The following is a 27,923-nucleotide window of genomic DNA, read 5'->3' as shown; positions in this document are numbered from 1 at the left end:
AACTGCAACGGCTCCTACTTTGGTACTGTATTGTGCATAATTCTTTTGGTTGGCTCATTCCAACCGGTGTCCCACTCCTCTTGGTCCTACGTAGTACTATGTACTATGTATGTAGTATAGATGTGCAATGACCCCTACTCGTGGAGGTCTCAAATCAGGCTGACATACTCGCCAACTCCGTGGCAAAAGTTTTAGGGCAAGCGAGATTATCTTGCGCGTCCACCGTACCGAACTTCATGAGGGTCAATGATGAGATTTTTCGTCGCAGCAGCCGGTAAGCTCCGCCCGTTAAATGTAGGCGTAACCCTCATGACACCACCCACTTGACCACAAAAAAGCGGACTACAGGGACCAACAAATTGGGCCTTTCGTTTTGGGAATAGAGGCCTCTGCTGACCGCTGCGGGGTCTACAGGTCAGAAACAGCGGGTCCCATTGACCAAGGGGTTGGACTCGCTTGCCCTGGAAGTCCATATGCAGATGCTTATCACTTCGATTGCCGGATCGTGATAATAGCTCTTAGCAGCCAGTTGTCGTTGAACACTTGCGACAATGCATTGTTCTAACCATGTCTGACACGTGCTTGACATGTCCGAGACTACGGACATAAAAAACAGATTAGATATGAAATGGAACCGCTTGATCTGATAAGATGTTCAATGCTGTGACAGGAGAGCTACTTCAAAGCCCGGTACTTGACTGTCCACTGTGAGCAGATGCTAGAATGAATGACAAGATAAGATTATATCTAAAGTCCTGAGAAGCAAACTCAATAACATGCAAGACCTGTGCACGGTAGCATGTTAATGTTAAAAATCAGACAATGGTCCATCGATGTCTCTTGAACTCTTGGTGGTACAACAGTCAAGCCATGGTCTTGAACCATCAACGGGATTCCTTGCCACTGCAGCAGTCAGTTGCTCAGAGTTTGCAGTGACAACAGAGCTCACAAGACCAGCATTCTGTGCTATTATTTGGGAAGGGTTGTGCTACTGTAACGCAATTGCTGTCAAGACAAAAGTACTCTGGCAATTCTCTGCCATAAATCAAATGCACAAACATGACATGAGTTCTACATAGTATAGTGGTGAGCAGCAGGGCTAGTACTTGAGCTAGTAGTGCTGGACAACTTCCATTGCTCCGAGTCCAGGTTCGAGTCATGATCTGAGGCTGAAAGTCTGCATGACTTTAGTCCTCTATTTTCCTAATGAGGAGGCCCTTGTCCTGTTCAGAAATGCAATGCGAAGCACTGACTGACAATGAAGGGTACAAGGCTGCGAGAATTAGAGTGCCCAGACAGTGCACTGGATTATAGCAGTTCTCAGCCATGAATCAGAAATCACATACCAGCTCCCAGCCTTGTCAATGCGAACGATGTAGACACAGTTGAAGAATCAGACAGCTGGAATATGTCCAGAAACAGCCAATGGACGTTGAAGGTTACTTAGGTAATCTGATTCTTTGCTCATCACCACCTGCTGTATTCAGAATGCAGCAACGCGGGGTTGCTTCTCCAAACCTCAGAGGGGCCCTGCCACGCATGCTGTAGAACATCATGCCCCTCAATCAAGCTGTCCAACACCACCACCACCTCAATCTCTGGCCATCAACATCAATTGGTCTCCTGGCCTGCGACATCACCAACAACAGCCACAAGTCTTGGTGTCTTCATAAATATTGCTTTTGCTATGCACAAGGATTCTGTCCTTCTTTCTGTCATTACCATGGCCCGACTACCCAGCTTGCCCCTCCGCTCGCGTGGGCTGATACGCGTGCCCCCCCCCTCATCCCGCCAATTCCACACCACCCCGCCCTCCCGCAACATCCTCTTCAACCTGGGCGGCCTCGCCGGCTCCCGTGAGTCCCAGTACCTCTCTCGAGAGCGAGGCATCCCACGAACCGAGTACTCATCCCACATCCACCTCATCCGCTCCAGCGAGGTCAACCCTTTTGCCCCCGCCCCAGGCGCGTCCAGCGATGCAGCACGTGAGGCCCAGGAGGCTGAGCGCGAGGCCGCCGAGGCCGCCTCGGACTTCCAGGAGTCCTTGGACCACGCAGACCCTTACGGACAGGCGAAGAGGTTCAGGGCGATGGCTGCCAAGCTGGAGGCCGCGGAGGACGAGATCGCACTGCTGAAGCGGTCTATCAGAGATATGGAGGAGAGTTACGAGTCGATTCGCAACTCTGCTATGGTCTGGCCGGCCGTAATTGTGGCGGCACTTACAATGGCGTACATCTTTGGCGATGTGTGGCGGGATCGCTCGGGCAGAGGCGGAGAGATCGCCGTGGCTGAGCAGCCCGCTGTGCGGGTCGAAGACAAGGCACAGGATCAAGAGTCGATGATGGCAGCGGAGGATCTGAAGCGCTCTTCGGACCGAGTGGCTTCGCATAGTCAGGTCCACGAACGAGGACGGGGCAGCCTGCTTGGTTGGCTGATGTGGGCACCTGGTTCGGTCGCAAAGTGAGGTGGTGCGCAACATCCTCTTCGAGTTCTAACAATCATGCATGATGACAGAAACGACATGGTATGCATTGGATTCTAGAATAAGTGGTTATATAGAATCTAGTGTCAGACGTATTCTCACGAGGGTCGAGATTGCAATTTGAGCCTGACAGGCGTGTAGATGACCGGCTGATAGGCTGGCCGCTATGGTACACTCTGTACTTTCTGTCGAATGTTGGGCTGTGGCATTTCATACACTCCAGTGGACGGGAGCAGAGGCTGGCGTCCAGACTAGAAGGTTATAGTCCACACGAACTGCGAATGGAACAGGCGGTGAGGATACACCGTGCCAGGTGCAATCAAACTTGAGCTCAATCTTTCTTCTTCCACTAAAAAGAGACTATCACTCATGTTAGTCTGAAAGATCTATACTTGAGCATACAAGGAGCCCATGTTCTCTGTCTCAAATTATAGGGCAAAGCTGCCTCAAGTTGCGACTGGTTATGGCTCGGACACCTCACTTTGCACGAGTGGATTGGTGATGAGCAGAGCTTAGCTATCTTCATGTCTAACTTTCCGAGTACACAGGCGAGACGCCTCTACTTCTCCACCCCTTGCACAAAAATACATAAAGTAATGACCGTTCGTTGTCCCGCACAGGTTCCACTGGTAATTACCTACTTGTCTCCAGGCTGCGACGATTGCAGGCCGTGCGCATTGCCAAGTCTGCAAGACGCGCAGATGATGAGCTGAAATACTTGAGACTCATCCGTGGTTTGATCTTGGCTGCGCCCTTGTGAACTTGTGAAACTCGAGCAATAGCTCTGCTGTAGCCCTGAGCGGTGCTTGTCCTCTAGAGTAGTCTCTCACTTGTGCTGCTCTTTCTTTATCGCAGCACGCTCGTCCTCCCCATGAGTTCAAGGCAGTTTCTACAGACGTCAGGCAAGGTGGTGACCTCGAAATTACACTGTATCACAAAGAGGAGAAGCTTTTCGTCCTCAGAATTCAAGCTTAAGATCTCCGATTCCTGTGAGGCTGACCAGTGGGACACCTGCTCGAAAACGATAGACACTGCGGTGGCTTTCGAAGGTCCAATGGCAGATCTACATGCATCATGTCCAGATATCAAGAGATATGCATTATATGCTATATCTAGGAGAGATTCAATAGCTACTTACATAGTCTTTGCCGAGCTATGGATATCTATAACTTTGGAGAATAGGATCAAAGAAAGGCCTAAGAAATAAGCATTATAGTACATGAGAAGATGTGTAATTAATCAGATGAGAAGGCAGACAGAGGGTCCTACTTTCTTGCATATGAGAGTCTAAAGGGAGAAGAGCGAAACTGATGACAAGCAAGATATAGTGGCGGCTTTGCTAGAGAACAGCCAACTGAGCATATTTTACACTTCATATCATAAGCCTTGTCATATGCCCGGCATGGTCGTGGAGACAAGCTGGGGTGGTATGTTTTGTTGAACCATAGCAGAGAAAAGAAGATAAGGTAGGGCATACCGGGCTAAATGCATCCTTCATCCTCAGCCACATATGAGGCATCCATTATTATCTTGTAATATCTGTCTAAGTGTCTTGTCTGGGTACCGAGTGTGGTGTTATAACATGGATGGCGTTATCTCAAATGCATGGCTCTCCAAATTACTGTTTCAATCTCTCGAGACTGATCCAAACTGCCTTGGAATCAGGGCTCGAGTAATTGTCTGGCGTGTACTTCAGTTTACTTATCACAATCCAGTCAAGCTGTGAACTTGGTGAATATGCAGCAATCAACACTAGCACAAAACTAGGCAGTGAGTGTCCAGGATGCCTCAGTGATACAAGTATAATAAAATGCAGCTAAATATCATGACCACCCCCGTGAGTCTCCAAACAATCTCTTGCCCTGTCAGGCTAGAGCTGAGGCTCCAGCAGTGTGGCTTTGTCAAGTAGGCAGTGCCAGTGAAAACGGGAGCTAGCTGTTATTGCATGTCAGCCAGTTTCTATCTTGTTCACTCCTGAGCAATTTCTTACTCCCCTCCATGCTCCCTTCTCCTCATCAACCCTCTTTGCCCCGATGCATGATTGCTACGTCTCGCCTTTCCCTACATTACACAACATCGTCACTGGAATTTCTCCCTCAAATCAAAGATGGCAAGCAACCACACTGCTCCTGCAGATTTCTTCCCTTTTCAATACGAACCTCTGGTCGATCCGAAAAACTACATCCGGCTTCTCAAGGTCACCTGAAACTTAGCCCCAGAAGGTCAGACACCATTTCTCGAGTGCCAGATGAAGTCTGTCGCACGCAAGGACACCGAACAAAGTGGATACAACGCCATTTCCTATACCTGGGGGGACCTGAACCAAACAACCCAAATTACAGTCAACGGATACCTGCTGAAGGTCACTCAGAACTGCAATACCGCGTTGAGGCAGGCATGGGGCTACGACCAAGAGGCCTGGTACTGGATTGACTCCGTGTGCATAGATCAACTTCACCCAGGGGAGAAGGGACATCAAGTCTCACTCATGGGCCAGACCTATTCCGAAGCCAAGATTGTTCTTGCGTGTGTCGGGGATCAGGCTGATGGGAGCGACATCATCTTTCGGTTCGCAAACGACAATAGAATTGCCCTGTCTCAGTTTTCCGAGCATCAGAACGATATCTCATATCGCTTTTCTGACGATATTGAAGCTGCCCTATCCGAACTCGATTACGAAGACGTCACTAGAACACGACGACTGCTGTCATTCACGGAAGAGTGCTATCCAGGACCCGAGACTTCGATGTTCAAGGAGCATCTCCAAGACTCAATCGCCTGTTGTACTTTTCGCTCACAGTTTCTGGACCAGGAGTGGGAAGAGAGATATCGATCCCTCTGTATCCGCTCGGAAACAAGCTCTAAAAAGCTATGGAGTTTTTGGCGGCAATTTAGGGCATTCATGCGCCGGCCTTATTTCCGACGACTATGGGTATACCAAGAGCAACATCTCGGCAGGCACGTCACCTTTTCCTGCGGGAATGACACTGTTCCTGCCTCCACGTTGGAAAGAATGGCCGAGGTGCAACGTGAATTTCTCCGCAACGGCTGGTTGACATACACCGTGTGCAAAAATGTGTTCCGGAATAGCAGCGATTACAATGGAGACTATGACCGCTTGCGTTCTACCGCTGAGGAAGAGGTGCACGACGAACGTGACCTGTTCACAAGAACTGAATTCCTTCTCGTGGCCAGCGCATCCGACGGAAACGCTAGGAAGAGCCTAATCGAGTTGTTAAGGGAAGTTCGATCGTCCGACTTACAATGTCAGTACACGAGAGACAAGTGCTTCGGGGTTTTGGCCATGGTCGACTGGGAGGGAGAAGCACCTCTCATGCCGGATTATGAAAATGACGATTTCGAGGTCGTTGTGGAGGTGTTGGAGGTGATGCAGAGAAGGAAAACTTGCGCCTTGACCATCCCAACCTTAATTGGTACGAGAAGGTGGAAGAAGTCGGCGAGATACTCGAAGTGTTCGACACTAAGATTTCCTCCTCAAAAAGGTCGTTCAGCTTGGGATTCATCAGGGCGTTAGAACAACGCAGAGAAACACCGCCGATTTCTCTACCCCCAAAGGTCGGCCCCAACACAGAACACCTGGAGCATCAGGTTTTCGGGATATCTCGCTCAAAAGATTAATGCATGCTGGTCTCTATGCGGAAGCTGGGAGCCATTGTTGAAGATTTACCAATATCCGGACTATCACGCGATCATTGATCAAGATGCGAGCTCGAACTTGCTCTTGCCTCGAGCGGCGCAGGATGGAGACTGGTGTCTTTTCAAGACCAGAGCTTATGTCGAGTCGCCTTTCGATTACGGACTCATGCTTGTTGTTCGAGAGCTGCCTGGCACCGACACGTTAAAGATTGTGGGCCATGGATTATGGACCGGTGGACAACCTGAAACGGCGAAGAAGTATCCATTTCGAGCCTACCTTGGTGTTCAAGATACCCTTGCTATGATGGGCTTCAACAAGTTTCTTAGAAGGAAGAAGTATCTGATATCGGAAAACAGTGAAGTCTTGACTGAAGAATTGGCTGTTTTTATGGAGGCGGTCGTTTTTAAACGTCACGGCTCTACATTGGTCAAGAGAGACGAAGAGACTGAAGAGAGCAACGATGATTGGGAACTTTTCTTCTAGCTGGTGAATCGAGTGTGCTTCTGCTTGGCATACACGGCATCTCATGCTATCAATTATAATGGTGAGCACATGCATAAACCCCCCCCCCCCCCTCTCCCCCCGTCTTGCCACCCCACCTTCTTGTCCAAGCCCAGTCTCTTTCCTTTATTCAGCCTACAGCAGGCTCTCACCCAGTGCACACCTGACCAGGCTGCAGCCGGCCCGGACGGTCTCGTTGGCGCCGACATCGTTCTCGCCAGCGACCAGCTTGGGGTTGACCTCGACCAGATCCATGGCGACCAGGTTGCCGGTCTCGTGGACGCACTCGGCGATGTAATCGCCCTCGCGAAGGGTGAGGCCGCCGCGGACGGGGGTGCCTGTAGAGGGGGCCCACATGGGGTCGAGAGCATCGACGTCAAAGGAGAGGTGGATAGGTGTGTCGTTCCCGATGTGTGCGAGGGCCATCTCCATGACGCGGCCAATTCCGTGCCTTTTTTTTCCCCTGTTAGCATCTCCATGGTCTCTCTTCCTCTCTCCAGAGAGGGACCAACGTACCGGTCGATATCAAACATGCTGAAAGCACGGATACCGTTCTCCCTCAGGATCCTCTTCTCGCCTGCATCGACGTCCCGCAGGCCAATGTACACCAGCTTCCGCAGCGACAACCTGTTCTCCTCCTGCAGCCAGCCAAAGTACTCCTCCTTATCCTCACGCGCCAGGCCCGTGAGGAAAGCGACAGGCATGCCGTGAACGTTGCCGGACCCGCTCGTCTCGGGTGTGTTGATGTCGGCGTGCGCGTCGACCCAGATGACGGCGACCTCGCGACCCAGCCTCTCGCGTATGGCGCGCGCCGTGCCGCCGACGGTGCCAATGGCGATGGAGTGGTCACCACCTAGGGTGAGGACGAGGCGGCCTTGGCTAGCGTGGCTATAGACCTGGTCGGCAATGCGGCGGGTCACGGCAGAGACGGCACGAGGGTTCTTCATGCCGCGGTAGGGAGGATCTTCGCCGGCGGCGGGGACGAGGTCGGTGTAGAGGTGTACGGTGTCGTCGCCATGGAGGCGGTAGCCCAGTTCATCGCGGAGCTGGGTGAGGAGGCCGGACTCGATCAGGGCGGAGGGGGCAGCATCGACACCGGGTTTGCACTTTAGTTGGAAGAAGAGAAGAATAATGTTAGATCTCTCGGGGTTCAAGAAAAGTGGCAGGAGTGACGAGAAGGCAGGGCAAGTAGGCAGGGAAGAAAGAAAGAGAACACAAAACATACCTGACCACCCGAGAAGCCCACAGCGACGATGCCCAAGTCCTCCGGGTTGGAGAGGAACTTGGACTGGATCATGCTCGTGTTCATGCCCTTGTTGTAGTGACCATAGGTCTGCTGCGACATGCTTGCCTTGCGCTTCTTGCTACCGTTGGTGTCGTTGACATCGCCGGCGGGGACGGAAGCGGAGACGCTCCTGTTCTCAAGGGTAGACGGCGCCATTGTGGTGGTCGTTAAAGTGGTTTCGATACTGGCTAGACTTGTCTTCGTTTTTCTTGTCTTTGTTCTCCCTTGGGCGGATGATAGTTGACCGACTCGGGATTGTTCCCCTTGCTTTCTCTTCCGTTTTAGGAAAGAAGTGAAATAAACAAAAGAGAGAGAAAGAAGAAGATTCTTCAAGGTGGAAAGTAAGAGAAGAAATGCCCTGTTCCGAGACCAATTCCCCCCACGAAGACCCTTAACAAGCGGTGACGGTGAAAGAAGAAAAGGATTCCTTCTCTCTCGGCTGGTCCGTTCGTTCCCTTTTTTCGAAACCCGTTAAGTATGACGACGTTAGTTCAAGCGGCGGCAGGCAAGGTTGCAGGCAATTCTCTTTGGCTTGTGAAAGTGTTTCTCCGTTGTGACAGTCTATAACCTTTTTCTTTTTTTGGTTCGAGTTAGAAACACTTCAGGGTTAAAAAGGGTAGAGACGGTAAAAAGAAACTCACGAGGTAAAAAAAAAAAAAAAAAAAAGATATTATCAAACCCAAAAATCTAAAACCATTTCACCCGCCAAAACCATCACAACCAAGCCATCCACTGCCCTTTAAATAGTCCGCCCTTCCTTTCGGCCTCGGAGCTACGTATCAGGAGGACACCGCCTCCCTCAGCGCTATGCCGTAAGAATAACACATAATTACACCAACAAAACGAACCCTCGGAGACAAGAGACGGGAGGGAAGAGTGAGAAGGGGAGGGGGGTGGCTTCGCTTTTACCTTTGGGGGGCCCCATGTGGGCTTGGGGCTGGAGACGGTCAAACAGTCTGAGAAGATTTCTTGATCATGGTGTTTTTCTTGTTCCCCTAAAAGCAGGAATAGGCATCACCTGCGCTTAGGGGTCGAAAGAGGGTCCTGGCGACGGCGCCAACATGGGCGTCTAGGTCATGAGGGACCCACACGGATCGCTTTTGGTTTCTCCATCAGCCCAAGGAGCCAAAGGCCAAGCAAGCCAGCACATACTATACGACAAGGGGGACAGGGCCAGGGTTGCAGTGCGTGCGGTATTTCAAGCAGACCCGACCATCGCTTGCCGAGCCCAGGTTTGGGGAGGTCACACGGCAGTTGCATGCATTGTATTACAGGAGACAAAAAGAAAGAAGAAGAAAGAGAACAAGAAGAACCTGTGTGAGGAGCTGTGGGCAAGGACGAGGAACATTCATCACCTTTTGTTGGCCGTCACTTCCTTCTCTCTGGCCTTCTGCCTCCCTCTCCTTCCCCCCTTTGTCCATCATCACCCTGGTCCTAACACTTTTCCACCGTCATTCGCAGCTCTCGTGATAAGATAGGTAGATACCACTCCCTGGGTGGGATCCCACCAATGCCAGAGGCAGGACCACCCACACTACTGTCTTCCCCCCAAGAGCCGCGGCCAGCCGCCAGCCGGTGTCGGCTCCTCAAAGAGGTCGGCTCCGCCAAAAGCAGTAATATAGTACATGGTACAGCTCACGTACGTAGCATTGAGACGAGATGCACGTGGGGTATTGACGTGGTGGGCGGATGAATGGATGCATGGATCTTCTGAATTTCTCATCTCATCTCAGAGAAGAGAGTGTAAGCAATGGAAAGGCCAACAAACCACTGACAAGACAACGACAAAAACCGATCAAATAGGAGGATGTATATAATGTGAATAATGCATTATTTCCATTTAATAATATCACGTCGATCCAAAAGATATACCATACAGGAATACCTATGCACGTATGCTACTGTCATGCGCGTGTGCATAAGTTGTTGTGTGTGGCTTTCGACCTGTGCGAGAGTAAGAGAGACAGACCATGGCTAATTCGACTGACCCCCTCCGTCCTCAAACTCCCCCAAGCCTCATACCGCTTTTGCTCATCCAGTCATTCCGAAAAGAAGATGGAAACACATCCTCTCAAAAGACAACAGGAATTAAAAAGAGAAGAAGAAAGAAGAAAAGACGCCTTCTTCCTTTGCCTAGGGAGATCTTGCCCACCCCCCAAAGAAAAACCTGTGCCCAGCGCCCTGAACACCGTAGAACCCTCTTTCGATAATCCCAGCTCAACTTAAACTGTTGTAAGCGATTCGTACAATTATATAAATGACTGTGACTGCCTCTCTTATTGCGGGCAAAGACTGGACGGAGGGTGTTGCCCGAGGAGGTCCTGAACGGGGATAGCAATCATGTCTCGCAAGGGTCCAGATCATTCTTCATCCCTTCATTCCGGATGCGGACGCGTGTGTGTGCGTATGTGGTTTTCGTACCGTAGCCAGAACCATTTATGCAGTCAGGTCGCCCACCCATCCCATCTTCTCCCTCCTCTCGTCGCTCACTCGTGCGTACTCGAGCAGCAGCCGCAGGACATAGATCTGCATGTCCTCGCGTCGTAAGACTTTCTCAGCCCACGCCTTCCCGTCGCTCGCAATCTTCTCGGCTGCCGCGTCGTGCGCGGGCCTCTCGGCGCCGTAGCCTAGAAAGTACTCCATGATGCCGAACCAGTCGCTGTACCGGTTGTCCATGGGCACAAAGTGCTTCCACGCCACCAGCCGCGAGTCGTGCCACTCGCGGTATACCGTCGCCTTGATCGGCAGGCTCGTCGACCGCAGGAACCCAAGGTACCGGCCAGAGAACGAGTTGCCGTCGATGTCGGGGAGGTACTTCCAGTCGAACTGCTCCGCCAGCCGGATGCCCTCCTGCACGTTGAAGTGCGGCGATGTGTAGTGGCACTGCCCGCCCGCCTCCTCCTGCTCGCACATGAGGTCCACAAACGCCACGTCCGACCAGTTGCCCACCCACTCGCCCAGCTTCGTCTTGGGGCTGTCCGCCGATACGGGCCGCTGCGCCGCCAGCCCGTATGTCGGTGAGGGAAGCTCGAAGTTGACGGGCTTCTCTGTCCAGTCCTCGGCGCGCTCGATCTTGGTCGCATTGTTCATGGCTACGAACCGGTGCCGCTGGAACGCCTTCCAGTTGTTGGGCCGGTTCTTGCCTCCCGTCGCGACTCCGCGCCAGACCACCCCGTCCTTTTTAAGCGGCCAGTCCACGCCCGTATCGCCGCCCGCCGTGAACCTCTCCTCCTCGTTCCAGTACATGGGCGCCGGCAGGAGGATCTCGTTGTTGACAGACAGCTTCGACCCGCCGAACATGGGGAAGAGCGTCCTGGTGGCCGACACCGTGAGCGGCTCGATGAACATGCCGTTCAGGCCCTGCAGGTCGGGTTGGTGGCAGATGCTGGTCGACATGGTGTAGTTGGAAACGAAGCCCTTGTACATGTGAGGCTCGGCGAATGAGTGCGTAAAGGTCGGTGGGTGGTCAAAATCGGTCATGTTCTCTGCGTTCCGCGTAGGGCTTTCAGGGGCGCATCCTCGCTGCGCTACCCCCCAGTATGGTTCTGGCAGGAGACATACCATATCAGTATCTCAAAAGGCCCTAGACCAAAAGAAAGTCGAGGGAAGAAACAAAATCAAAGGAGATCCCTCTTCGTCGGTAGGTCTATGCACTTACTTGTTCCCTCCCAGTTCTTTTCCGGCAGCTCCACGTCACGCTCACGGCCCTGGCCCGGCGGAGCCAACACTTCGAAGTTGTTGATGGCGTCCTTGGCCGGGACCATACCCCTTGCGGCGGCCGCCTTGTTCATGTACTCGTTCATCTTCTCCCAGGGCACCACCAGCCTCGGCTCGTCCATGGCATTGAGCGCAATGTCCATGTCGGGCAGCAGGTGCTGGATCGTCTGGACCAGGCTCAGCCAGATCTGCGTCCAAAACCAGTCGCTCCCCGCGCTGGCCACGCCCGACCGCACATTGATGGTCATCTCGTAGTCCCAAGCGCCCTTGCGGATCTCGCCGGCCGGGAGCGCCCAGAAGGGCTCCAGGTCGTGGTAAATTTGGTCCCAGAAGGACTCGACCATGACGGCATTGCGCTCCTGTGCATATTTGTACCACTGGTCGAAACCTGGCGGGGGGTGGCGGCCCCTCTTCTTGCGGTAGGCGGCGGCGGCCTCGGCGAGCGAGTGGGACTCCCCGGCGAGGGTGTCTTGGAATTCCTTCTGCGCGTTCTCGATGAGGCGGTCGATGGGGTGGTTGTTTTTGCCTGTGGCTTGCTTGGGCGTCTCGCTGTCGGCGCCGCCCGGCCTCGTTCCTGAGAGGTCGATTATGGGTTCCTGCTGGGGCAGTGTGGGCTGGTTGACTTCGTGCTGCTGCTTGGCAGTGTATTCAGACGGGGTCTCGCCCGTCTTGCCGGCGGGACTCTGCTGCTTAAGTTGGCCATTCTCGTCGTGCTCGGGCCTGCTGGCCTGTGGGGCAGGGCGGGCGAGGTCGACACCTGGTGCTGGAGTCGGGGGTTCGCGGGCAGGTTTGAGGTAGTAGAAGAGGGTGATGATCAAGAAGGCAGGTATTAGATAGCGCAGGATGGCTGAGGGTCGCCGTGGAGGGAACGCTGGCGAGCGCATCTTGTGCGGAATCACGCTTCCCCAGCGCATGGGAACATGCTCAGTGCTTAGCGGACGGGGAAGAGGTGCTTGGTCGGTAGGTCGAGAGAGACAGACAGATGCAAAGAGAGAGAAATGGAGGACCCAAGATCGTAAGATTGGCCTATAGGTAAAGGAGAATCTCTGTGCCTATTGTAATTGGTGGTCTGGCCGTGGTGGGAAGGTTTGGTGCCGTCGCAGTCGCAGTCAGCGTCAGCGTCAGCGTCAGCATCAGCATCTAGCACAGCAGGAATCCGAGGAAGTGGTGAAAGTTCTGCAATGGCAGGGGCAGCGGGTAGGAGACGTAGAAAGAATGAGGACAAGAAGCACTCTCGTCGGCAGGAGGTTGAGCGTTGCGACAGGTCAAGTTTGTGGTAGATTCGCCGACATACGCAATAATGACCGAACAGGAAAGAAAGGAACCGTCTATGGAGAGCAAAGAGGAAAATGAATGATCAGATTGCTCAGTGACCTGTGCCCTCGACACCAGCGATTGGGAGAGAGGGACTCATGCGTGCGTGCGTGCGTGCAAGTGCGGGTGTGGATATGTGTTCGTTTTGTAGGAGGCCTTGTTTTTGGTGATCAGTGGGCACCGGGGAGCAAAAAAGAAGTGAGTTCACGCACACACACACACACCAGGAAGCTGTAGCATAGTAGCATGGTCTTAGGCAAGGCCCACAGTGGTTCGCCAACAGTGGAACTCCACTGGCGATCGACCCTGCCAACCTGCTCAACCAAGCCATTCTAGAACCTCCGCTGGGGGCATCCACACCCCCGTAGGACTTGGTCTATTCTGGGTTGGGAGGGGCCTAGGTGGTCCTTGTCTTGCTTGCCTGGAGGGCCGGCTGTGTGTTACTGCTGACATCTGCAGGCAGGCAGCCGTTGGTTGATTGATTGCTTGCTTGATTGATCGCCAACCATCTTCGATACGGTGGACAGGGTTAAGCCCACCTGAGGTTGTACTGTAACCCCTCTGTCGCTTAGGCTTTAGCCGTCATTGAACCCGGAACCACCCTCAAGGCTAGGCTTGTTGCCCCTGAACTATCCCCTTAACCTTTTAGTCTCTCCTCTTCTACCCGCTGACATTTACCCTCTACCCTCTAGAGGCTTTATAGCAGCACGTGTAAACTTATCTGTGGGCGCCAGGCTACCCGCTAAACATTAGCGCCCGTCTTCTGAGACTGAACTGTCTCAACCGTCATTAAAGAACAGCTCGAGAATTGAAAACCTCGAATCGCGTGGCTGTGAAACCTCCAGAAACAAGATTGACGAGAAGAGTCGTAAAATGCTGATCTGATTCAAGCCACTCCCGCTTCCCAGGTTCTGTGACCTGGGGAAATGGCTTTGACACAGAGTTATGACTGGCCGGACCATTAGTCATCGTCACGAGCTCAATTTGCTAACCATCCGCACTGATGATATAAATCACATTGTGGTACAACAAGCTCTTGCGAAATGATTTCTTGCCTTCGCTATAGAGGCGGAGATATATCCAGGAATGCCCAACATACGAATTACGAAATGACTCGGAAACACAGGGAGCTGCCGAGAAGCTCGTCAGCCCTGGAGAGACTGCAAATCCTCCTCATGCGGTCAGCATCGTATTCATCCTCATAACTCCGAGGCGAGGTCAGGGGTTTCACCTGTTAATGTCTTTATTTCTCCTTTTTTCTTCTTATTTTTCTTTTTTCCCTTACTTTTTTCAACCCTTTTTTTTCTTTCTTTTCCCTCTCTTTCTTTTCCGAGCTCCCCAGGCTCCCTGAGCACACGCTGCGGGACGAGAGGGAACTCATTCTTCTTCCTATTTGTAAGTTGGGAGGAGCGGATCGCAGGGCCTGTAAGGCGGGGCAGAGTTTGGGAATGGCTTCCTCGGTCCACGCTGAGGCACGATATTAAGGAGACTTCTACAGCCATGTCAATTACTATTGGATGCTAAGTAGTATGCAGTCATCTAGCCTAGGTTTCACGGCACGCTGAATACTTCTACTCGTGCCAACTTTGGGTCAGGGCAGGTATTGTAAACAAGAGGCACATGCATCAGAGCCAAAATATGATGACTGCACGTTGGCATGAGTAGCATTGTTGGCTGTCTGTAATTTCTACATACAGATGTCATCTCTCCTAGAAGTTATCGGCACTTGCCAGGCCCATCAAGTCAACAGTCTCATCCTCAGCAATCGACAATGCCTCCTCGCCTGCCGCCCGCTCATCCGCCAGGCGGCCCACCAAGTCAGCGTACGACGGCCTAAACGGCCACTTCATAAACGCCTCCAGAATTTCTACCATCTGGAGCTGGTTCAGCACGCGCACGGTGATCGCCATCGAGCCTTTCAGAGGGATCCCCCCCTTGGCCGGGTCCGCCACCGACGGTACGTTGTCTATAATCCCATCATACGTGCCGGGCCACACCTGGTCGAGTTGCTTGCGCAGTGTCGCGCTGCGTGTCCACAGGAGGGTGCTTAGCAACAGGTCAAAAATATCGCCCGAGTTGCTGCTGCCCGGCCCTGCAGCGCGAAGGAGCGGGCTGGGCGCCTTGGGTTGGATATCGAGCAGCGCACAGGGTACGTTCGGGAAGAAGTCGGTTGCGTCAACAGTGAGGGGCTCCCAGGGACGGCGGTCCCAGCTGAGGATACTGCCCAACTCTGCGGGCTGCCGTATGAGGTGCAGTTGGTCGCGGGTGTGGCAGACTTGGCCGTGCATCTGGCTGGACAGCTTCTGGAGACGTTCGTCAAAGTCTGCCTCCTTCTCCTTCGCTCTTGCGAGCTTTTTCTCACGCGCCTTCGGCGTGGTCGCCCGCGCCGCCTCGCCATACGCATCCATGATTTCGTCGAACTGACGAACCCAGTCAAAGATTCTGACCTCCTCCCGGTCTTGCCTAGAGTGATAGTGCTTCAGCCGCTGCAACCTCGTCGACTGTGCGCTATCCTCCTCCAGTCTGCCCTTCTCTTGTAAATCCAGCAGCTTCCGATGTTCCACCGAGGTGGTCTTGTCGCGTATATTCTTGATCTCCATCAGGGAGATGGGCTCGTTCAGAGGGAGCTGAAGCTCCTCGAGCATCTTTACGATTTGCGTCTTCCGTCCCGGTGGTGTCTCGAAACCGCCCTCGCGCATCCTGAGCAGGGTCTGTCTCGCACTCTCAAGGTCTATCTGGTCATTCCTGATCCTGTCGGTTTTCTTGACTGACACACCTGCCTCCACGACGTGATCGGTGCAGCAAACCTCGGCAATATACTCGGTCGTTAGCTCACCCTGGATGGCTAATTTGTTCCTATTAGTTGTGGTCCGGGGCACTAATTGTGCTTTTTCATCGTCGGGTATCCAGATCAGCACGCGCACCTGACCGTACTTCTGGAAGAGGGTCGACGTGCGCATGCTCTGAATCAACTGATATACGACCAGACGAGAGACGGAGTCGAACACGGTGAACCTCCTCTTAGGGTACATGGAGAGATTCATCGTGACAAGAAGGGTGTCGTTGCGCGGGGGAGGTACTTTGGGGTCCTTGCTCGTCTCGACCTGATTCGGGAAGTTCTCAGGCGTCAGGATCTTGTTGAGCTCGTCCCACACGATGCCAGATTTGGGCAGGATACGGACGCCGTCTCTGTCAAGGAGTGGCTTGAGGAAGGGTTGGTAGAAGTCTGCATCGGGCTCTAACAGCAGGTGGGATCGCGGCTGGACGGCGTCGTGGAGGGCTCGGTCCCAGAGTCCAGAGCCTGGATAGACGGATATCAAATCGCATCCCTTGTGACGGCGGAAAGTAGGTTCGAGGTAGGTTGTGATGTCCTTGACAAGTCTTTCACTGACGACGTTGATCCTCGCCCTGTCAGCCTTTGGCTTTGCCGCCTCTCGCAATTCGGATTGTAGCTCAGCCTCCTTGGGTTTGTTCTCGCGCGCTTGAACGTCTGCCTTCCGTGATCTCCCTCTCTTCTTTGGTGCCTCTTTTGTGACGTCTGCAGGCGTTTTTTTTGGCGGCCGTCCCAGGCGCCGGGGCTCCTTCTTCGGCTTAGGAGAAGAGATTGTCCACACCTGAGACTCGAGGAGCTTCTGGGCCAATGAATGATCGGCGACATGGAACACATCTGGGCCACGTCTAACGCGAGGTGTCGGTTCAGCTTCGTCGCCATGTTGTATCGATTCAGGCCTCGAGGGGTCCCATTGGCGAAGATATGTGCGAATCGCCGTCGCCTTCGCTATCGGCGTTGTCGCTGTCGCAATGGTGATCAGGCAGGCTGAAGGCCGCCAAGGGGAGGAGAAAAGAGCTCGTTCATAGTGACGAGCTAGGTTGAACATGAAGGAAGGACAAGTAAGGGGCAAGGAGGGGTAGAGCTATATATCAAAGAAGTTTAGACAAGGAGCAACGGCGCATTTTGACGGATCGCCTCTCCAAATTATCAAGCTGTAGACATCGATCAGGGCGGGATTAAAAAAAAATAAAAAAAAATGGGCCGGCAGAATATTAGGACAATCCAACAAATCGATGTCATATCGAAGATACCGCCTGCCGTTTTTGTTAGCGCCGCTCCCTGGCCATAACGGCCAGCCGCTGCCAGCTGGTTCGTGCCCGCCCCGAATCACTCATCAACATCAACTATGTCCTTTCCTTCCACGCATCCAGGCAGATTTCTCCCTTGTGCATTTTCATATTTCTTTTCTCTTCCGTAAAGAGACACTTATGACTTGGCCCCTTCGACCTCCTTATCGGCTTCTACATTTCGGCGAAACTGATAAGGTGGACGAGCATACGCAAAAGGCTCTCTTGATGAAGGCCACGAGACTCATATTGGGGCTCAGTAATGTTCTCTCCCTGTGGTGAATATCAAAAAAATGAATGTTCAGCAAGGCTTCTTACTATTGATTACGTACTCTAGGGACTGATCGTCTATACACGGCATTCTGTACCGCAAGGCCTGCTATGTCCATGGTATTGAACCTCTTCCTCCTGCTCTTCCAGACCTTTCACCCAGCCAGCATATTACGTCGAATGATCGTCGAGGAACTCATTGCAATGGACTGAGGCTCGTTATTTCTCGTTTTCCATCCCAAGCAACAGCCTCTGGAGAAGGTGGACTCGGTGTATCAAGGGATGAGAACGAGTTCGACAGTGGACTCACAGGTGGACCCAATAGCAGCTTTGTCAAGCCATTTCCTCCACCAAGGTTGGGCATCATCAATTGCGCAGGAGAACCTGACTCCAGCTGATCGTGTGTTTCCGTCTGTACCGTGGACAAGTCCCCAGATAGGACGCCGCTCTTTTGCTGCTCCATTGCTGTCTTCCACACCTTTCGAAGGACCCTGATGAGTCTGTATTTGGCGCCGTATATCGGTGCGAGCAACTTCTTGGTCGCTCCCTGGCTTGCTTTGTTGAGAACAGCCTCAGGATCAGCGTCATCGACATCGAAACCTAATAGATATGTCCATCTCCGCCACAAGTGGCATCTGTTGGCTGTGAAAAGCCCGAGGAGCTCTGCTTGTGGCAAGAAATACCTGCACTGTCTCGGGCAGAGCAGGTGGAAGACCAGATTGTCCACTACGTATCGCAGGAGGGGATATGATGCCATGGCCGCCTTCCTCTGATCTTCGGCATGTTGGAGCCGCTGGTCCGTCTCTTCAGGCATGTCCTGGCCCAGGTGGTTGAGCTCTGCCATGCTCAGGTAGCTCAGACACGCACGGAGGAGCCAGTACTGGCTGTTGTCGATCAAAGTCTCTGTCGAGGAGATCCTAGCCTGCTGCTTATCTGGCAAGGGTGAAAGCGACTGGAATCCTCTACCCTTTCGGAAGAATTGCAGGACGGTGGTGTGAGCTGGTCGGAGATACTTCCGGCCAAGCGGGTCGTTCGATATCCTGCTGCCTGGGCCGCCTGCAGACTCCAACTTGAGCAGGCCCTGAGAGATTCGCTGTATCCATCTCCAGAATAGCACAGGCGAGTCCATCGGAATCCCAGCACCCATCTCATGATCTTCGGCGGTTTTCATGTCCTCCATAGACAGGGGCGGCTCGATGTTCAGAACCGAGATGGGATTCCACTCTTTGCGCCCGTCACGCTGCCGTATGGCAAGGATCAGCCTCATCGCATCAAGCAGCTCATTGAGCCGCAATGGCTCTGCTGCCAAGATGACCCATTGCATCACCATGAAGGCCTGGGCTTGTTCTGTGGGGCTTAAGCGACTCAGTTTCCAGGCATACAAGTCGTCCAGCTTTGCAACCGCGGTTGGTGCAATGTCGTCCAGCATGCCCATGATCACCTCTCCTGACACGCCGCCCTCGCTCGCCTCGTTGACGATGGCGGTCACCATCTCTGCCCACAGCTGCACGCCTCCAGACTTGTCGGCCATCTTAGCGGCGATCGCCTCCCGCTCGCCCACGTCCGCAGCGAGCCGCGTGTCGATGTAGACCTTGATCTCGTCGGCGCTGTACTCGGGTATTGAGATGGGGAGCAGACCACTGTTGCTGCTGAAGCCGGATCTTGCCATGGCAAGTAAGCTTCCCTCGCCGTTGGCCATGGTCGTTGGTGGGACTGAAGTCTTGGCGCCGCTCAGGACTACACAACACGCCCAGCGTCTGATCCCACAGGTCTTGTCCTTGCCGTTTACGCTTTGTCTTCCTCCGTGTCGTCCTCAAACACCGTATCCTGTCTATCGTTGGACTGCTTCAGCTCGGGGGAGATATCTCGTAGCGGTGATTGAACCGCCCCCGGTTGCACTTGTCGATTTCCCGGGAGTCTCTGCACTCTGGGCCCGACAATCGTAAATACACTATGTTGCCAAGGGGTTTGTTTGTAAGTTTTGTTGGGCGGCGGGATGTTGGTTTTCAAGACATGCATGCTCACTTTGGAATCCATTGAACATGATATGGGAAGTGGTGTTTCGGGTCTTTTTGAGTGGCAGCAGCGGTGTCCACTCCAGGTGGCCGGATGGCTCTCATGTTTCTCCGGCCGCATGAAGTTTCGAAGGACTGCCATGGGCCCTGCGCCTGTGAAGCTACGACGAAATGTTACGCGGCGCCCAGGCAGGGATTCTCTTCTGCTGGAAAGTGGATGGAAGGGCCAGCGTTACCTTAAGTCGTAGTCTAGGGTGCTCGTGTTTCAGGATGCAGAACCAGCTTTTGCAGCGTGGTAAGAGGTAGGCTCGATAGCCTTGTAGCGAGGCGCGGACATCGGATGACCCTGAACTAGGGGCCCGGTTTTCCCGGCTTAGCCCCCGGGAGGGTTTGTATTGGCGCGCAACATCGGGGTCGCCGCGATGAAACCAAATTTGGAAGCTTGTATAATTTTGAGAGGAGCCATGGCGAGATCCTGCGGGCTGTCAAAGCAATCAATTCCGACACCTTCCTCCAGTCTTCATCTGCGACATGAGGGGACTGATGCTGCCGGGCTTCTACTTTGAGCACATTTGAAAAAAAGGCACTCAACACGGTGAGAACAGATCACATGTGTGGTGCGCAGGTTTTCTGAATAAACGATTCACTTTCGATTGATTCCATACCGCATTTACCAGTTCGAAAGCTCGTGAGATCCTTTTCACTATCTCTGTGCTAGTATGAGAACGCCATCTAAAGTACATAGTCTGGACTAAAGCAGCATATCTCTTGTCACAACCATCCAATTCAGTAGCAGTCGCCGTGACAGTCGAGGATGAATGAGACACAGATGGCATGGATGTTTGGGAAGTACGGGCCGAAAAAGCTTTGGCGAAAGATACCATCTTCCACAGCATCTCACAAGACTATTCGCAAACTTTTCACATCGCCCTGACCCCGTCGACCACGTTGGACTTCGCAACCCAGATACGTACCATGTACACGGTGCAGGCCAATATTATGTCTGTGTTCGAGACCGTCCAAGTCCTCGAGGGCCAAACGATCGTAAACCTCGTCGTGATCACCGTCGAAGATGAGACAGTCCAGTGCCGGATTTTACCTCATCCCTGTTTCGTTCTCTTGAAAGTTCTTGAAGACAAACACGCCCTGCTATAGCATGAAATCACGCGTCTCATGGCAGACCTAGGTGAGACTGGGCTGAGAGAGAGAGAGAGAGAGAGAGAGAGGATACTGCACACCAAAGATCCACCTTCCAGGGCCGTTAGGTTCTCCGGCAGGATGGATCGAAGTATGAGAGTAAGAGAACTCGCTAGTAAGACAATTGTTAGAAAATGTTGATAGGGAAACGCGATCGAGTAGATGAATAGTTTGAGAACCCACAGGCCAAGCCACTTACAAATTTCCAAGCAGTCAATGCTGGCTCAAGGCATCGTCACTTTGGCTGGGTGAGATGAGATTTAGTTGGCCTCATACTAAAATATATTGATACCCACTTCGATTGTGAATTACTGGCAAGACCACAGTCCCCCCCCCCCCCCCCCGGCAAATCAAGCAACACCATGAGCTGGATTTACGAGACTATGTTGGTGTATTCTCGGGGTCAACTTGGTTTTCCTTCCTAGCGGGCACTTGCGTCTTGCCTCTGAACGAAAGCTCCCTTGTATCATCAGCCACTGCTGCCATCTCAGGTTGACGGTCGTGTATAAACCCATCCCTTCTAGCAAGTTCCATGATATATCTTCTGTAGTGCCTGACCTGGGGATCAGCTCACATCCTTCTGCCGTTTGTATATACGTCATCCATGGCTTTTGGTCATTTCTGCCGCCTGGTGATGAGCATCGGCATGTCCCATTGGTAGACAAACCACGCATCATGGTACTTCCATTTATGGGATGTATCCTGCAGCTTGATCTTTTCGTGCAGAATGAGAAGTCAGTACTTGGGTACACCTCTAAGTCATGGCCCGTTTCTGGCTCAGCCTGAGGCCCAATAATAGAGGAAGTTGTGATCTCACATCAAAGACTGAATACAGCGTCGCAAACAACTTGAAGAGCTCCAGCTGCGCGAAGTAACGGCCCATGCACACACGGGAACCACCACCGAAGGTATGGTCTGCAACATCACGCATTCTTTTGTGCCGCACCTCAAACTCTGCCTCGTCCTCGTCATCTCTTCTGAGCCAACGGTCTGGATTGAAGTCATCCGCATCGGCACCGAACACGACACGGTCGCGGTTCGTCACTGCAGGGTTAACGCCCACTTTCGTTCCAGCAGGTATGAAACGTCCATCTGGAAGGGTCAAGCCACCCAGTGGGACGATCCGCTCAAAGATCATGGCTATACCAGGATTGATGCGTAAGGACTCTCTCATCACAGCATCTAGATATGGAAGACTCTTGATGCTAGACCACTGCGCAGGCAGTGCAAGACGTGCGCTGTCTAGTTCCGCAGTGAGTTTGTCGTGAGCATGTGGTGTCTTGGCTAGATAATACACAACTGCCCTCATCGTAGCGGAAGTTGTGTCACCGCCTGCCAGAACGTTGAGCATCAACCATGATACAATTTGGTTGTTGTCGACCTTGGGGTCTTGACATGTCTTTTTCCTATGTGGACGAGGAACGTCAGCTTCAGGACCACTACACGGTCTCACGGGCCTGGAAAACACCGACAGCTTAGTATACTTATCCAGATAGTGCTCTGCCGACGTTGACCTGTCTCCCTTGACTTCCAATTCGTGTTCATACTCAGCCACTACCTTGTAGGCATAAAAGATACCCGTTAATGTTGGCTTCGGTCCGATACGCATTATTGGATTCTTGTCGAGAAGTTTATCAACCCATGGAATTTGAGATATAGGCGCAAAGTAGTAGAGGCCCTTAGTGGAGTCACGGATCCTACACCAAGATACGCAGAGTTAGTGCCACGGCTCAGTACCAGGAATCATTGTTATCGGACTTTTCCAAATAGCCCAGGACTCACAAACTGTCCACGTCCCTCTCTTGGTCAAGAAAGCCATAATGTCGACCGAAGCTGATATTCGCCGTCACATCCCAGGCGAAATAGCCCAGCCAAACGTCCATCATGCAGACCTTGCCGGCATTCTCTCCGTCGACAAAATTGGTCTCCAGCTTTTGAATCAGCTTGCTGAGAGTCTCGTCGATGGCGGGCTCTTGCGCGAGAACCTTGGTCCTGGTCATGAGACTTATGTGAGAAGGGTCTTTGCCCTGAAGCCGCAGATAACGGATCTTCCGAGTGCTCACATGGTCCACAGACTGCGAATTGGTCTCATGTGCTTGTCATGCCAGACATTGTCATCCGTATTGAAGATGTTGGAAATTATTTGCCCGTCAATGAGAGCGTCGTCTGGTGATTTATTTTTATGTTAATGCAATCATAAAAGATCAGACATTACTGACCCGTGGATGAGGAAGGTCATACTGGCCCGATACATGTTGGACTGTACGACATGTATGTCAGTATTTTGGTCGAACATTGGAGAGAATCGACTTGATTGGGGAACATGCTTTCACCCAAGGGTCTTTGGTGGTGTAAATTGTTCGTATGAGGTCCGGATTCCCAATGCTGATAGCACGGGGCCCGATTCTGACAGCCGTAGCATCGTATTTGCGATGCCACTTCAGATGTGTTGTATCGATGTCGCCCTTCGCGGACCTGTTTCAATGACGAAGATTACTAATCACCATCTGATCTTCCCAATAAATAATTGGGTTTTCTGAGCAGCCGGGTTGGCAACCGGGAATAGAAAAGCTGGAAATTCGTGATTCCCCAGGCGCCGAGGAGACCTCGCAACTCTCTACACATACGCACACAGAGAGAGGACGTGTGTGTTGCTTGTTGAAGAAACGTACCATAGGGCCCGCCAAAGGTCAGTAAATTTGGCAGCAAATGGCCCAGGGAAGTCCCGGAGCGGGGAAAAGAGGAGTTCCCAACCGATCCTTAGAGCGACCAGGAGAAATAGCCCTGAGGCGACGCCCATATCACGAGTAACATCAGTAAGATCCATGGCATTTCGCAGAGTGTAACTTATAACCTAATGCATTTGAGGCAGGGCGTGAAGAACCTCGAAAGTGATCCGTCGTGGTTGAAGGATTGGCATATGCGAGAGGGGTAGAGGACATAATGGAACCATAGGAATGTATCATGGCCGACCAATCGCCATCGCATGATGCATAAGCTGCAGGCCAGACTAATTTCACAGGGTGCAAAGAGAGATGGGGTCCTTAGGGACTCATCTTGATAAGCCAAATTCGATTGCATGTGAGACCACACGGTGAACTCTATCTTGGATGGTAACGGACTCGATTGTGATACTGTAATCAATGGCTGATGCAACTAGGGATCGGCAGGATTGCATCTCGAGCTCTACTCAGGCTTCTAAATCCGTTAGAATCAGCTGAACAAGAGATGCAGCAGTACGGCGCTCAATTGCAGGCTCCAGACCGCATGGAATTTTTGATGCGCGTGCATAGTCTGGTTCATGAACGGAATACACGTGGGCTTATCGTCGGACCAGGTGGCTGGAGACAGGCCGAGAATATAAAGTTGACAGCAGGCATGAGCATTCTGTCGTTACTGGAAAGAGGTTGGGAAGACGGGGATTTTGCTTTTCTTCAGTTGATATTCCATGATTTCTCCAGGTGATTGAATTGAATCCGTTCGGTGCCCAGTAAGTCACCAGCCCGTGAGTGTCTGGCAGGTAAGAATCTGTCCTGCTTTCCCTACATGGCTCAACCAGCCTGGACATGGCTGATTTTTTTTGATTTAGTGTTTCTCTGTAGCGCAGCCCGTCAATGGAGCCTGTTACATAACTCCAACCACCAGTTGTTAGATTCCACGGTAGTATGTTTTTAAAGAACCCAACTCAAGATTGCAGTGGTAAATAGAGCGTATAGTGAGGTTATGTGTCGAGATAACCCGACCTCCACTGTTCCTGGCTCGTTAGGGTTAGGAGTTGAATGATTACGTAATTGACGAGCAAGTGACACAACGGCGTTGGGGTCGACGCGCATGATGATGGATCGCCACCTTCCTTACAACGAATCTTTCTTTTTTCAATAATCAGAACTCATGAGCCTGCTACTATAGCATCTCTTGCCCACGATGGCATTCTGGGTCAACTCGGCCATCAGAGTCCTTCTAGTCTGCGAGGTACGTGCCGCGGATCCATAAAAACGGTCTCCAAGAGAACTATCAACGCCCCCCCCCCCCCTCATGACCCAAGAATGTGCTGTGGAATGGAAACCGAACGGCCTGCTGACTGTTTCTGTATAATCACTAGAACTACATAGTTGCACAGGTTCGTCTCAAGGTCCTGGTGATTTCCAGTCCTCATCCTGTCTAACTCCCTGTGCCCAGATTCTACGCAGCCCTGGCTTCCACAACGTGGTCCGTCGGATCCACCGGAGAGTTCAGGATCGCAAGTACGGCCGTGATCCCCACGAGCCATTACGGCCAGGCGAGGCGACAGGTAGGCTTATCCCACGATTATGCTGTATACCACTCAAGAGACATGCTGATGGGCTATTTCCCTTTGGAAAATGTAGATCTCCCCGAGTCGAGCAGCAATGGCTTCCTGAAGCACTTCATCCAGGAGCTCCGCAACCAGTTTCGCGGCACGCCGACAAATCCTCCGCCGCCCCCAGGCCCTCCACGCCACCCACGCAGATGATTACGCAGACTTATTATGGAACGAAATGATTAGAAAGAAGCGAAGCAAATATGAAGCCCAAGACGGGGCCGGCTCTACGACGCAACCGAATGCACGTAACCAGCGTACATGGCGTATCAGGGGGTCTTCAAGGCAAAGAGACAATGTTCTGCTCGGGACGCGGTCCTGTTCACCTACATCAGTGCGCCCTCCTTCGCGAGTTGAGCCACTCTCGTAGTCTTGCTCCGAGGAGGAAGGGACTGGAGAGCGAGAGAGCCCGTCCGGTTCTGGAAGTGGCCAGCATCTGACTTTGCATCGAGCGACGGTCAATGCGTCACGAAAACATATGTGCATATTAATCTGTATCTTAGGACTGCTCATGTACGCAGGGAAACAAGAACGGATTTGATCAGATTACACTCAACCTCAATACCACCTTCCCCAATCTCCAGACTTGCTCAGCCTGTCTGGCCACGTTTCTTCCACACCTCAGTTACAGGATCTCCTTCATTCTCCACGCACACCCAGTCTCCCATACCATAGGACTCTGGCGCGACTCTACAGCCTCTGCCGCCACCGCCGACGATGAGATTTCCAGGCCGGTAATTCTTGTCCTCCCTCATCCGACGAATCACGCTGCCGTGTACCCGTACATTGTCTGGAATGTCTCGGACTTCGCCGCATGGTAGTGGCCACCGAATTGGTTTCCACGTGCCGTCTGGCTGAAGATCCATCCGTCGAAACGGCATATACTCCATGAATCTCCAACTCAGCACCGTCATGAAATTCAGACCGCAGTCGAAGCTGAGGGAGTCATGAATGCGGGCCACATGGGCTCTGTTCATCATCTCGTGGAAGGCAGAGCGCGGGTTCTCTCCAGCCGTGGCCGCGTTATTGCCATCCGCATTCTGACCCTCTGCATCCTCCTCGCGCCCTTGCGCCCGGGGAGCCGCGTTGATGGAGGAGATGAGGATGTCAGGGACTGTCAGGTGCTCTGTGTGCCTTCCAAGAGAACCAGCAGTCGCTTTGTAGTCGGCCACGGCCTGGTAGCAACCCATGGCGATGACTTTCTCTGTATCGAACGAGAGACCAGCCTTGGCTGCCTCCCGTACCATCCACACTAACGGCACATGGCTGGTGCTCTTTGTCCCTTCCTCAACCTGCCACCCACCCCCGACATCGCCGTGGCCGCCTGCGAACCAGACCTCGTCAATGTCTTGTTCCATCTCATTCTCAGACTCGGAATCCTCTTCACCACTGTTCAAGGGTCCAGCTTGGGAGTACTCGGAGGTTGTGTCCACTGTATGCAGAGTGGCTCGAGACTTTGAGCGGGAGCGCCTGCGAAACGGTGTGGGATCATGTGGCCCGCCCATCTCATCCGGCATTGGGATCATGAGTTTCCCGATTTGCGAGAGCTTGCGTTCCCCATCCTCATCTTGGGTGGTCTCGGGTCTTCGCTCTGGCTGCTCTGTACTGCCGTTTGCCACCGTGGACCGACGACGATACCTGTCCTGTACTCCGTGCACCATTTGGCCGATGGGGTCATGGAGATTGTGATGGTGAGAACCGTGGTGGCGCTTTTTAGACTTCGACTCGGTCTGGTATAACAAGTCTTGACGAAACTTGGCACGACGCTCATCGATGCTCACGGCATGCCGGATGACCTTGGCTGAGCTCCTGGCGGTGTAGGGGAACTTGTTGCGCTCCATCCAGGCCGTCTCGAACCTTGGTACGCTGTTGACGGTATCAAATAGCCCAAGAAACCGGATTCGTCTCACCGGCCGGCTGAAGGTTTCACGGAAGCCCTTCATGTATTCGTACATCTCGCGTTTCTTCTTCTGGGCCTCCTCGTCGTCTCCGCATGCGTTTCGGCGGCACTGCCACTGAGAAAACGCCTTCCATGCAAAGACTACCATCTCCTCGTTGCCGTGCGACAGCAAGCCGACATAGTCCAGCATCTCCGCCAGGAAGCGGGCAATGTACGAGCCCCTGCTGAAGCCGAAAATATAGACCTCGTCCCCGGGGCAATAGAAGCGCATCAGGAAACGATAACCGCCAACGACATGATGGTCGAAAGAAGTACCTACTGCGCTGTCTTTCGCCTTCATGTACCATGACTTGATTCGTGCACGCCGACTTGTGTGTGTGAGCGAGTTGGACACTACGTATGTGCCTATGCCAGCTGTTTTTGGAACACCAGAACTGTCAGTGGTCCGTCAGAAAAAGCATTCATGCCTGGTGCAAGTGCCACTCACGTTGATAGTAGTGATCTGTCTGAAGTGTCAGTCTGCAATCGAGCATCCACGCAGGGTCACGAGCTCTGGACTTACACTGATCGCTCGCAGTGCGGTCGAGCATCCTGAATATCTTGAGGATGTTGGAGTCGCTCTCATCACCATGAAACTTGTTCCCCGTTCCGTCAAAGCATAGGACCAACTTCCGATGGTTGTGTTTCTTGCGCTGAGCCATGCCAGCGTTCGATCCCATGTTTGCAAAGTCTCTAGGGGTTTTGAAGCTGGATCCTTTGCTGAATGTACGAGCAGAGAGGAACTCTGGGTGGGGAAAGTCGAAATTGGGAGGGATTTCGTGGGCGTATGGCACAAAAAAGGGGTTTTGTGATCCCATTTGCACCTGCCACGCACCTATATCGTCCGCATGGTTGGCTCTCGCAGCCATCTCAGCGATTGGCTCCTGATGAAGCTCTTTGGCCTCAGCTTCGTAGCCCAATCTACCGAGATTAGCGTGGGACAAAGGATGGGCATGTTGCACAGGTCTATTGATACACCGCATAGGAATAAGCACGCACTATTTCCATTGCATACAATTAAACTACTACCAACAATTTCTCGGGGCCAATTTCTCGGGGACCTGCCTGCACTATCGATCAGTCCAAC

The 27,923-nt window shown here is 52.7% G+C and overlaps 9 protein-coding genes across 9 annotated transcripts; 3 read left to right on the top strand and 6 right to left on the bottom strand.

Annotated features, from left to right (window-relative positions):
* The first annotated feature begins 2,099 nt into the window (after window positions 1-2,099).
* On the top strand, window positions 2,100-2,569 carry M406DRAFT_357084 (uncharacterized protein). The gene has a single exon (XM_040923586.1). The coding sequence runs from the start codon at window positions 2,153-2,155 to the stop codon at window positions 2,462-2,464; it is 312 nt and encodes a 103-aa protein (XP_040774387.1). The 5' UTR covers window positions 2,100-2,152; the 3' UTR covers window positions 2,465-2,569.
* Window positions 2,570-4,718: 2,149 nt separating this feature from the next.
* Window positions 4,719-5,483, top strand: M406DRAFT_242654 (uncharacterized protein; the record flags this gene model as incomplete). The annotated part of the gene is made up of 2 exons (XM_040916180.1): window positions 4,719-5,083; window positions 5,360-5,483. Coding segments are annotated over 2 exons (489 nt in total), but the record flags the coding sequence as incomplete, so codon positions are not given.
* Window positions 5,463-6,229, top strand: M406DRAFT_357083 (uncharacterized protein). Its single transcript, XM_040923585.1, has one exon. It carries the CDS (start codon window positions 5,496-5,498, stop codon window positions 6,015-6,017), a length of 522 nt encoding a protein of 173 aa, XP_040774385.1. The 5' UTR covers window positions 5,463-5,495; the 3' UTR covers window positions 6,018-6,229.
* A 373-nt stretch (window positions 6,230-6,602) lies between these two features.
* On the bottom strand, window positions 6,603-8,107 carry AGA (arginase and proline metabolism). Its single transcript, XM_040926463.1, has 4 exons — window positions 7,867-8,107; window positions 7,158-7,747; window positions 7,017-7,092; window positions 6,603-6,944 (listed from the first exon to the last, which is right to left on the bottom strand). The coding sequence occupies exons 1-4, from the start codon at window positions 8,080-8,082 to the stop codon at window positions 6,777-6,779; spliced, it is 1,050 nt and encodes a 349-aa protein (XP_040774384.1). The 5' UTR covers window positions 8,083-8,107; the 3' UTR covers window positions 6,603-6,776.
* A 2,255-nt stretch (window positions 8,108-10,362) lies between these two features.
* On the bottom strand, window positions 10,363-12,557 carry M406DRAFT_64466 (family 90 glycosyltransferase; the record flags this gene model as incomplete). Its single annotated transcript, XM_040924882.1, has 3 exons — window positions 10,363-11,471; window positions 11,585-12,169; window positions 12,326-12,557. The coding sequence occupies 3 exons, from the start codon at window positions 12,555-12,557 to the stop codon at window positions 10,363-10,365; spliced, it is 1,926 nt and encodes a 641-aa protein (XP_040774383.1).
* Window positions 12,558-14,595: 2,038 nt separating this feature from the next.
* Window positions 14,596-19,355, bottom strand: M406DRAFT_352344 (S-adenosyl-L-methionine-dependent methyltransferase). Its single transcript, XM_040922681.1, has 4 exons — window positions 17,657-19,355; window positions 17,409-17,498; window positions 17,289-17,349; window positions 14,596-16,774 (listed from the first exon to the last, which is right to left on the bottom strand). Exons 1-4 carry the CDS (start codon window positions 19,043-19,045, stop codon window positions 14,667-14,669), a joined length of 3,648 nt encoding a protein of 1,215 aa, XP_040774382.1. The 5' UTR covers window positions 19,046-19,355; the 3' UTR covers window positions 14,596-14,666.
* Window positions 19,356-21,173: 1,818 nt separating this feature from the next.
* On the bottom strand, window positions 21,174-23,358 carry M406DRAFT_340994 (cytochrome P450; the record flags this gene model as incomplete). Its single annotated transcript, XM_040921614.1, has 8 exons — window positions 21,174-21,272; window positions 21,376-21,957; window positions 22,027-22,255; window positions 22,341-22,550; window positions 22,622-22,724; window positions 22,800-22,818; window positions 22,886-23,033; window positions 23,231-23,358. 8 exons carry the CDS (start codon window positions 23,356-23,358, stop codon window positions 21,174-21,176), a joined length of 1,518 nt encoding a protein of 505 aa, XP_040774381.1.
* Window positions 23,359-24,439: 1,081 nt separating this feature from the next.
* M406DRAFT_323162 (uncharacterized protein) lies at window positions 24,440-26,119 on the bottom strand. The gene is made up of 4 exons (XM_040919745.1): window positions 24,926-26,119; window positions 24,738-24,849; window positions 24,661-24,678; window positions 24,440-24,530 (listed from the first exon to the last, which is right to left on the bottom strand). The coding sequence occupies exon 1, from the start codon at window positions 26,085-26,087 to the stop codon at window positions 25,488-25,490; it is 600 nt and encodes a 199-aa protein (XP_040774380.1). The 5' UTR covers window positions 26,088-26,119; the 3' UTR covers window positions 24,440-24,530; window positions 24,661-24,678; window positions 24,738-24,849; window positions 24,926-25,487.
* Window positions 26,120-26,665: 546 nt separating this feature from the next.
* Window positions 26,666-27,869, bottom strand: M406DRAFT_323161 (uncharacterized protein; the record flags this gene model as incomplete). Its single annotated transcript, XM_040919744.1, has 3 exons — window positions 27,360-27,869; window positions 27,285-27,299; window positions 26,666-27,211 (listed from the first exon to the last, which is right to left on the bottom strand). Coding segments are annotated over exons 1-3 (718 nt in total), but the record flags the coding sequence as incomplete, so codon positions are not given.
* Window positions 27,870-27,923: the final 54 nt, after the last annotated feature.

The sequence above is a fragment of the Cryphonectria parasitica genome (genome assembly GCF_011745365.1).
Source record: "Cryphonectria parasitica EP155 unplaced genomic scaffold M406scaffold_6, whole genome shotgun sequence".
In the NCBI taxonomy this organism is placed as follows: Eukaryota; Fungi; Ascomycota; class Sordariomycetes; order Diaporthales; family Cryphonectriaceae; genus Cryphonectria; species Cryphonectria parasitica.
This window is presented reverse-complemented; position numbering and strand designations above follow the sequence as displayed.